Here is a 10378-nt window from a genome sequence, read left to right on the forward strand (position 1 = left end):
CTACCATGTCTGCCCAAAAGACTGAATGTGTTCCTTAGCCTTCATTCTCAGGGAGGCGATGCTAGAGTTCCGGGGATCCGCCTCCTCCAGAGTCAGCTTGTCCATGAACCCGGAGCACTGGTGGTGCGGCGGGGGGCACATGGCGCCGCCTACGTGGGGCAGGCTGTGTCCGTGGGGGGCGGCGTGCGCGTTGAGGAAGCTCGGCGGGGGGGTGTAGCTGCCGGGGAGACCCTGCGGAGGGCTGATGAACCTGGGGAGGGCCTGCAGGGTGCTGGAGGTGGACATGGGGGCGCTGAGCCAGGGGTCCAGCTGCAGGCCGGAGCCCAGGCCGTGCGGAGGGGAGCGTCCGAAGGACAGGAGGGTGGACGTGTCCTGCAGCTGGATGGCGTTCACCTCCAGCTTCTCCTGACGACGCCACTTTGCCCGACGGTTCTGGAACCACACCTGTCAATCACACGATGCCGTTAGTCTCGTAGAACTCAATACGTTTATACTATAAAGGTACACATCCCAAAAAAATGGTTCCTTGCTCACTCAGTATAAAAGTTATTCTATTCATTATCATTATTCTATCAACAATACAAAGCACATTAATATGTTGCTGTTTGTTAAGTGATCAGGGTTTCCTTGCTAAAGGACTATCAAGCTTTAAGACAGAGAAAATGTCATTCTGTATGAATATAATGCTCCATACTGGTGATGCAGATCTGTTTTCTACAAAAGATAATTTAAGTAGCAGGTGCTTTTATTCACTGGAAAAAAAAAAGTGATAGTGATACTGGCTCATCTCATGGATAATGTGCTGCCTAAGTAAATGCGCTTTAATTCTTAAAATTAGTTGAAATTATTTATTAGGATGAGCCTTCGTTTTCAAGAGGGTCCTAAAAAGAGCGCCAGAGGCCCAATAAGTTGTTCATAATTCAATCTTAAATCCTGTAGAATGAATGGTAGTAAGAAACATGATCTGGGGATATGGGCTTTCTACAGACTATATAAAGACATCAATGCTGACTTGGTGCTATGTGTGTCATCAATTGATTATTTAAGAATGGAAGCAACACGTTTAAACTAATGAATTTTGTTATCTAGAGTTTTAAAATGTATGTAGGCTACATGTAAGAAACCATTTTATTTGCCTTGAAGTAGTCCTATGAACACAATAAAAATAAACGTTCTAAATGTTAATACACATAGGCTAAATATACAATTACGATACAGCCTTTGCTAACCCATGACATTTAAATGATAGCCTAAAATAAACTCCACTCTGAACCGTAGGGTGAATGTTAGGCTACATTTTTTCTAAAGATATTTAGATATTTCGACCGATATTTCGACCTTTTTATATTTATCTTTGTGTTAGTTCATTTTATTCCGCGGGCAAAACAAGGACAAATGCACAATATAATCTAATTTCAAGTAGGGTTTTGTCAAACAATTTTAACAACATGTGAGTCAGTAGGCCGCTTAAAACTAATTTACCTGCACTCGGACCTCCGGTAAATTAACTTTGAGAGCCAGCTCCTCCCTGCTGTACACGTCAGGGTAGTGGGACTTCTCGAACGCTCTCTCCAGCTCATGAAGCTGAAACGTGGTGAACGTGGTTCGGTTCCGCCGGTGCTTCTTCTTCTGACCGTCATCATCCGACAGCTTATCATCCCCGTCTCCGTCAGGTGAGTCAGGACTGGCCGGGGCCCCCAAACTGCTTGAGCAACAGACACCTGCAGCACAGGGTCAAATAGGAGCTGTTGATTCACTGATTCATTTGCATATGCCAACTCTACCAAATGCGATTTTTATGAACTAGCCTATACTGATATAGTTTATGTGTGTAGACTAATGTTTGAGAGTAGTCTATTTGGGCTGGTTGCACGAAATGCTCTGACAATGCTTCACTTACTGTCAAAACTTTGTGGGTGGAGCTCTTTCTTCATGGATGCCACAATTCCATTCGCTTTACCCTCGGGATCTTTCACCTGCAATGTCCCCGAAGCGTTGAATGAGCCTGACTGATGAAAGATGCTTTCATCTTTAAATCCCAGTATTGCTTCGATGCTGTGAACCCTGGACGCGTTCCCCGGGCCTCGACCGAAGCGTGCAGACGGCGAGAGGCGCTCTTCCATCATCACTTCCATAGGTGAACTCAGAAGCCACATTGAAGAATGGGTAGAAGATTTCAAACAACACTGAAATAACAAATAACTATAAAAACACTCAAGTATACAGAAAGTTTTGTTCAGAAATTATTCCAGATAAAAATGAATTAAACTGTGTATTCCTTTTTTTCAGTCTGTCCAGGCTGCTTGTTGGCATACACTCCAAGAGTGGTCCAGACTGTCTCGTCACATAGATGATGTTGTACTTACTGGGGCTTTTAAAGCGACCACGGGACAAGACCCCCCCCCCCCCTTGTGACAGCCACGACACGTCAAAAGGGGATGTCATGTTGGATTTGCCCTGCATTTAGGGGTAACTACATTGTCCCGGTGAGCCAATAGCCAGTGCTGAATTCACTAACTCCTCCCCATCTGATGTCTTATACTGTACCACGACAGCCGAGGGTTTAAACCACCTTACATGAATCTTATAACCATCTTCCCTTCCTCCAGATGTCATGTCCTGCAAAAAAAGGAGCGGGTTGGAGATTATAGCTTAGAACAAAATCAGAATTACACAATTTCAGTCAGGACACAGACTGCAATATGTCAGATGAACATTTAATCAAAACCTTCATGTTTTATTATGAAATGACATTTATGTTATTTTGTATGCATAATAATATATCATATGTCTTTATTAATGGGTGACTGGCCTTTTGGGCTGAGTCGATATGCCAACAAGACAACACCCAAACACATCACAAGCACACTGGACTATGTAGCAAAAAAAAAACACAATAATTTAGTTTAAATTTATCTAAATCTTTTGACCTATTTATTAATTGATAAAGAAAGCACTAATTTCTCAATCAATAAAAAATAAATAAATAACAGAACACACTTTCAAGAGCCCATTTCATCTTATTCAAGGATGTGTTTCAGTATATATCAGACCTCTCCTAGTGTTCCCAGTTGACTACAGAATAGAGTTGGTCTCTACTGTTTAAGGGCTGACTTCATGGGCTACAGTAGGTTTGCTTAAAGTAAATAATGTATAAACTAAACTGATCTCTCACAAGTGCTGAGAGTGTACCATAAACCCCTTAGAGAATCACAATCGAGTGCAAATAACAGGTAAAATATCCTGTAACTTATTCAGTATTGAGGAGATATGTAATTAACACTTAACAAAGACTGACAACAGTTCGGTAATCCCTTGCCCACACGCTGCTTAAGGGGATTACGTTTTTTACTCAAAAGAGTTAAAACCCTTAAAACTATTTAGCTTTTCCTAATTACCGGAGGTGACATTATCATTTGTTTGCTAAAGAGATGCTCACTGCACTGAGAGATCCATTATAGAGACTGGACCAAGAGGTCAAAGGTTAGAGGCTCTCTTGAGACTTGAAAAATTGCTTGCCTCTTTCACTCATTTTACATGTAAATGGAAAAAAGATTCCTTTCCGAGTTTCTTTAGATATCATTGTCCTAAATGAAAACCAGAGTTTCCAAAAGTCAGAGACCATGTTTGTCATTTCCACAGCTTGATGACATTTTTAGAGTCGGCCTGCTGAACTAAGAGTGATGGCTGACAGCTTTCTGGAAGACTACTGCAATACTACTGTCAGGAAAAATCAATATGATCATTATAGTTTTGTGTTTCTTTTGTTAGAAGAATGTCTCTCAAGGCTATTGTGTGTATGTGTGTGTGTGTGTGTGTGTGAGAGAGAGAGAGAGAGAGAGAGAGAGAGAGACCTTGAGACTCACTCATAATTAAAGGTTCGATCTTGACCTGGATTACCGAGGGCTCATGGGCTCGATGACTGATTATCATATCATCATGTTAGGAGGTCATACAGCATCTGCCAATCTACTGTATAAGACATAGTTCCCGTTCTTGGTTCAATCACTCTAGAAATCTCATCCAAGCCATCCATTCATTGGATGCTCGGCCCTCAGTTCATACACAATATTGCCACTTGAACACAATACACATACTGTACAGACCAACGTTAAATGTCCCCCCACTTGTTGTTGTCTTCTGCAATCCAAGACCTTCTTTACAATAGAATTGTAACCTTTCTTATTTTGCAGCTCCAACAGTGTATCACGGTTTCCACAGCTTCAAGTTCCAGGGAGAGACTGACAAAGGCACTTAACCTCGATGAGATGATGACCTCAGCGGTGATCCTATTAACGGCTAATCGTTGGAGATTCCAAAACCAAGGCCTTGGGTTCACGTGAATCTCACAGCATCCAGGATTGTGAGTCCTCTAATCAACACTAACAAGTGCTCTGCAATAATCTCCAATTAAATTAATCCATTTCTTTATTCAGTCTTGTGTTGGTGTATTACAGATAGCTAGCATTCAATATGTGTATCTTAATCTGTGGCTGTTTACAGATCCATTCGCTAACTCATGAAATAATGGCTTTGCTTAAGGAATAGTAAAATAAAAATGACACCGTCTACAAATCTTCATTTTATTAGTCAACAGTTTCTGTCCACACTTGTGTCATTCTATCTTCTGCACAACAATAACTGACATATGAATACACATTGTATTTTAAATAATTTATTCAGCATCCTCAACTTTATCTTAGTCTGATATTCAGTCAATCAGCAATATGTACAGACTTTAACTATGGAACGGAATCTATGTATTTCCAAACGATAATTCGTGCAAATTTGCAAGTATTAATCTGCCTGGCTAAGTTCGATAACCCTTGTTATTTTGTGTGGATGTGGGTGGATTTTCAAGGTTACAAAATGTATGCTACAGGAATCAATACACATGTCCACACTACTGACAGTTGTACAGTAGGGTGTGGTCTGCAGTAGGTGTGGGAACAGTCCACCAGTTCACCATCAATTTCTTATTAGTATGAGCCATCACAAGGGGACGAGACATGGAGAAAAATACAGCAGCAGGGGGAGGGTAAATACGTCTAAAACAAAACATTTATTCTGACAACATACAAAAAGAGATCTATAGGATTCCAACAAACAATTGAAGGGGGGAGGGGGATTCAGAAAACACCATTCAGACGAGAAGGTTTGGGGAGGTAGCAGCTGGGGAGTGCAGAGGTCACCCTTGGCCCAGAATTCAGTCGAACCTGCCTTGGCAATATTTATGCTGTGTCTTCGTTTACTACTTCAATGTGGCAGTAGTCTTTAGCATTCTTTAAAGCTTCTAAGTGATTTTCAAGAGCCACTGCTTAAATATAGCACTGCAGGTTTGAAGGAATCCCCACTGTGGACCAGGGAGTTGAACTCTCAAAAAGGGCTGACATTTTTGGTGTGTTTCTCCGCGACGCTTGTTCTTCAGACCGGGGGAAGGGGTTCCCTACATGACGGAGCACTTCTCCTCCGCCTTGGTCTTCATCTCGGTGGCCATGGCGGAGGCCTTCTCCTTGATCTGGTCCATGTCCATGTTCTGCAGGTTCTGCATCTGCCCCAGGATGGAGTCTTTGTCCTCCTCCTCAGTGGCGTCCTCGTCCACCATCTTGAGGAGCTCCTCGGGAACGTCTACGTCGTCACCTGCCATCTGGAGCATGTTCTCATCCTGCTCGCTCTGCGGAACCAACGACCAACATTGGTTATACCATACTGTATACTGAAACTAGTAGTTAGACAGATATTGACTTTGACATCGGTGCTGTCAATGCTTCCATTCATTCCTTGTGGGGCATTGAATTAGTAGCCCTTTGACACCTCCAATATAAAGTCATTCATGAAGCCTTGTCATCACATGTTGAACATATTTTTGCGGTGACACACTCATACATATATACCTTAGACATACTTCCTTATCCTTGGAAAACTCTATAGTAAATAGCAATGACACACACACCACTATAAAGGATTATCTGAAACCTGTGTTAGCCTTTCTACTTGGAATGCTTCTGATGAGTCGGCACGCTAATTCTATTAGTGCAACATGCCAGCGCTTCTTGCATGACATTCATCGATTGTTCTTTCGAATAAATGGAGCTAGATACCTCAGCCCATGTCTTATTGTGTACGGTGTAGCTGACAGGTATGTCGATTTAAAAACAATGCACTATTGCAACAACAGACATCTTCAACACAAATGTCTTTTCAAAGTGACAACCAAGGCTGCCGATGAGACTTTCATGTGCATGTTTTCCTATTCTTAGCAAACTGTGCCATTGTACGCCTCGAAATGAAAAGGATAGAATTGTAAACACATGCCATTTCTGATATAAATCACAAATATAGAGAGTATATTTCTTCTTTGATTATAATGTAGTAAATCTTACTATACCTTTTTTGCACCGTCCATAATGGATAATTTAAATCACTTCCTTATGAAGTGACTTTCAAAAGCTAGTAATCAAACAGATCCAGCAGTCATAGATGTGATCTTGTTGTCCGCGTCAAAGCACACTGCCTTAAGGTCCCTAAGGAGCCAGGGACACCTGCAGTACAGGGTGGCAGATGGCCTGTGGACGTCTAAACCCAGGGTGCAGTATGGGACACGAGAAGTCCTCCACGTCTTTTATTGGACACCTTGCTCTCTAATCTGTTGACGGAGTGGCCACCTTCCGTTGGCTCAGCTTCAACTGTGGTGTGCTGCTGGAGGGGATAAAGGCCGGCTCGACCTTTATAGGTCACTGATGAACTTGAACTCACTGTAGCTAGCTATTGCACATTAACAGTGATGTGTGAATGTGATTGTTGACCGACATGCACTGTCCTGTTCAACTATGAATAGAATAATACATAGTGAAACACTGTGGACTTAACCCCAATCTGTTTAGCTGGTCGACAGAGTGAGACAGCAACCCTAAATTGTGTGTTGTTGAGAACGGAGAGCGTGGTCAAGTCGCTCACCTTTGGGAGCCTGTATTTGTCTCTTAGGCACACTCGCAAGGTTGCCCTCTCGGCCTTCTTGTGCAGGAAGTCTGCATCTCGCTCCATCCTGAAATCCAGAGAGAACATTTTTCAGAATACTCATAGTACAAGATCAATGTCACACTCACAGCAATTGCTGGGATTATTTTGACATTTTGGAGAACGTTTTGTCTTCTCTTGTATCTATATTTGGGACAGTCCAACAGTAACAATGAAAACAACCTCAGTATACTGTAGGTTTAAAAAAGAAGGTTTATGATGTTTTTTTCAAAAAGTATGTCGTACTTCCAGATTATTTGCTCCAAAATCATGCAAGGCAGGACTCATCTTGTTATTTAATCAATTTCAACAGGCTCTGTTTAGGTGAAACATTTGTAGAGGATTACCAGTGTATGATTACCAGTGTATGAAGCAAGATTTGACAGAAAATTATATATTCTAGTGGCGGTAGCAGAAATTAAAGATGCTATAGATAACATTTTATGTAGATTAATCATTAAAAAAAGATAATTAAAAAACCTCAACAACAAGGCCCGTGACCGCGACTATTAGGCTTCCTAATCACTCCTGACACAGAGATACCACGTGGTACCAATGTCCTAATACTATTCGCTCACGAGCCTTGTTAGCGGTGGGAACCAAACATCATACATCTAAGATAAACATAAACGTGACATGACCCGTCAACATTTTTAAAATGGTATATTCATCATCAATATTGCTTTTTTTTAAATTTTATTTGGGGGGGGGGGGGGTACTTTTATTCTACACCTTCACTTTCTAAAACCTCTGTGAATATTTTTTTTATGATTCGTCTACATAAAATGGTATCTACAGCACCTTTAATAATTTGAAGAAATTAATAGCTATATTAATGTGATTCCCAAGCATGCTTTATTTGTGATGTCCACTGCTCTGAGGCTAACTGTTCAGAGCTAAGAGAATGAAATAGTATAACTTGATTGGAATAACTAAACATGCCCTACTGGGTTAGTAAAACAGTATCAAAATGGCCACCAAATGGTCAAACCAGAAGTGCCTGAAATCTTAGGAGCCTTGAAACCAAAACCAAAAAATTCTGCGTTTGAAACTGTTCATGAAGATTTTCCATGCACCATGAAGGCCCCATCCTGTCTGCAGTAAGTGAAATCATTCTGGGTCAAACCAAACATGGCAGCCATTTTACTTTCCACACAGCTCAGGTGCTAGATGGCATAGGCACGGTAGCCTGCTGTAAATCTGTACAACGTTCCCTTAATTATGACTGCGCACTTGAACAAATGTTTTTCTCTCAGAATACTCCAGAAGGTATTACACCCAGTTATGACCTTGAGCGAAAGACAACAAAATCTAAATACAGTAACTATTTTTATAATTTGATAGGACACTGAGATTCAATAAATATATTATTTCAGTTATTTCATGTATTTTTTTAAGAACCCCCGACAGGTTTCACTTAAAACATTGTGATCTGAAAACTTAGGGAGATAGACAGCAAGGTCAGATCGCTGCTGTGACTGAATTCTGCAGCCACATTATCTGTAGCCATCTGTTATCCAACAACATCAAAAACAAAATGGAGTGAGCGGTCACTACTCACTTCTCCTCCACCAACTGTTTCTGGTACTCCTCATACTCCTCGCGTGTCATCCCTGCTGCTTTGGCCGGGTCGGAAGGGGTGGCCTCCTCCGTTGACTCGTCCGCTCCCCCGAGTCCCATTCCCTTCAGGGGGTTACCCGGCAGCATGCTCTTGATCAGGAAAGCCATTGTGTCCTATGGGCTCTGCTGGTACAATAGTTCAACAGTTGAGACCGGTTGCTCCCCTTATGATGTAGGCTGGATTCCTCTGGGAGCTTGCCTGGCTAACCTGCTGCCTGTCTGTGTAGTCAAGGGCACACTGATGGCTAGCGCAGACGCAGAAATAAACAAACTGTTTTGCCTCGGCCATAATCTGGATTAAGCTCCACTAGCCTACTAAGAGGCAGATGGCCTGCTGCCTCTGACTTTATGACTGATGATTTCATATTGACGATTATTGACCACTGAGCGTAGTTGACAGCAGCGTCCGCCGTCAGAGGTCACCATTAAAATATTGAGATTTACAAATTAAATTCTAGCTCTCCTCGTGGCGTCACATACAGTAGCCTCTGCCCACTGGTTGTTAATCACATTACTTAAGGAGGGGGAGGATCATGTGGTGCATCTCACAGATATTTTCATTTATACCCCAGAGCTGGGACTGGAGCTGGAACTGGGGCTAGTACTAGGGCTGGGGCTAGAGCTAGAGTTGGGCTAGAACTAGGGCTGGGGCTAGGGCTGGAACTGGGGCTAGAACTAGAGCTGGGGTTGGATCTAGGACTGGGGCTAGAACTAGCTAGGGCTAGAACTAGATCAGGGGATGTAGCTAGGACTGGGGCTAGAACTAGCTAGGGCTAGAACTAGAGCTGGGGTTGGATCTAGGACTGGGGCTAGAACTAGCTAGGGCTAGAACTAGATCAGGGGATGTAGCTAGGACTGGGGCTAGAACTAGAGCAGGGGATGGAGCTAGGACTGTGGCTAGAACTAGAGCTGGGGATGGATCTAGGACTGGGGCTAGAACTAGCTAGGTCTAGAACTAGAGCTGGGGATGGAGCTAGGACTGGGGCTAGAACTAGAACTAGATCAGGGGATGTAGCTAGGACTGGGGCTAGAACTAGAACTAGAGCAGGGGATGGAGCTAGGACTGGGGCTAGAACTAGAACTAGAGCAGGGGATGGAGCTAGGACTGGGGCTAGAACTAGAGCTGGGGATGGAGCTAGGACTGGGGCTAGAACTAGAACTAGAGCTGGGGATGGAGCTAGGACTGGGGCTAGAACTAGAGCTGGGGATGGAGCTAGGACTGGGGCTAGAACTAGAGCTGGGGATGGAGCTAGGACTGGGGCTAGAACTAGAGCAGGGACTGGAGCCAGAGCTGGGGCTAGAAATGGGTCTAGGGCTGGAGCTGGAAGTGAGGGGAAAGAGAAGTGGTACCCATGTGTTCATCCCCTCCCTCACACAGCCCTCCTCATCCTCCATTCTACTGGTCTTGTTAAGCAGCCCTCATCTCCAATACAAGGCCGCATGTTGTTTATCCCTGGAAAAATGGATTAGGATTCAAGGTTTCAGAACTTCACTTTCCACTTGACTGAGGGGATGAGAGGAAAGCGGCCAGAGTTGATCTGCTTTTCCACTGGGTTTACATGTCATCATGTCAAGATGGACTAACAACACCAAATCAAAGTTGAAATCATCTGAATTCATTGTGCTTTCATAATCAAAATGTCCACCTATTGTTATGGTATAGGCACCAGATGAAGACCATAAAGAAAACTCTTCCGAGGCAGCGTTTTGTTTTTCCAAAAAATTCCAAACAGCATTCAGT

At 43.0% G+C, this 10378-nt stretch overlaps 2 protein-coding genes across 2 annotated transcripts; both read right to left on the reverse strand.

Annotated features, from left to right (window-relative positions):
* Positions 1 to 2156, reverse strand: rx3 (retinal homeobox gene 3; the record flags this gene model as incomplete). The annotated part of the gene is made up of 3 exons (XM_084442383.1): positions 1 to 444; positions 1483 to 1721; positions 1901 to 2156. 3 exons carry the CDS (start codon positions 2154 to 2156, stop codon positions 1 to 3), a joined length of 939 nt encoding a protein of 312 aa, XP_084298509.1.
* Positions 2157 to 5446: 3290 nt separating this feature from the next.
* On the reverse strand, positions 5447 to 8745 carry cplx4a (complexin 4a; the record flags this gene model as incomplete). Its single annotated transcript, XM_084442386.1, has 3 exons — positions 5447 to 5674; positions 6958 to 7045; positions 8579 to 8745. The coding sequence occupies 3 exons, from the start codon at positions 8743 to 8745 to the stop codon at positions 5447 to 5449; spliced, it is 483 nt and encodes a 160-aa protein (XP_084298512.1).
* Positions 8746 to 10378: the final 1633 nt, after the last annotated feature.

Source organism: Borostomias antarcticus (assembly GCF_949987555.1).
Source record: "Borostomias antarcticus genome assembly, chromosome: 8".
Classification (NCBI taxonomy): Eukaryota; Metazoa; Chordata; class Actinopteri; order Stomiiformes; family Stomiidae; genus Borostomias; species Borostomias antarcticus.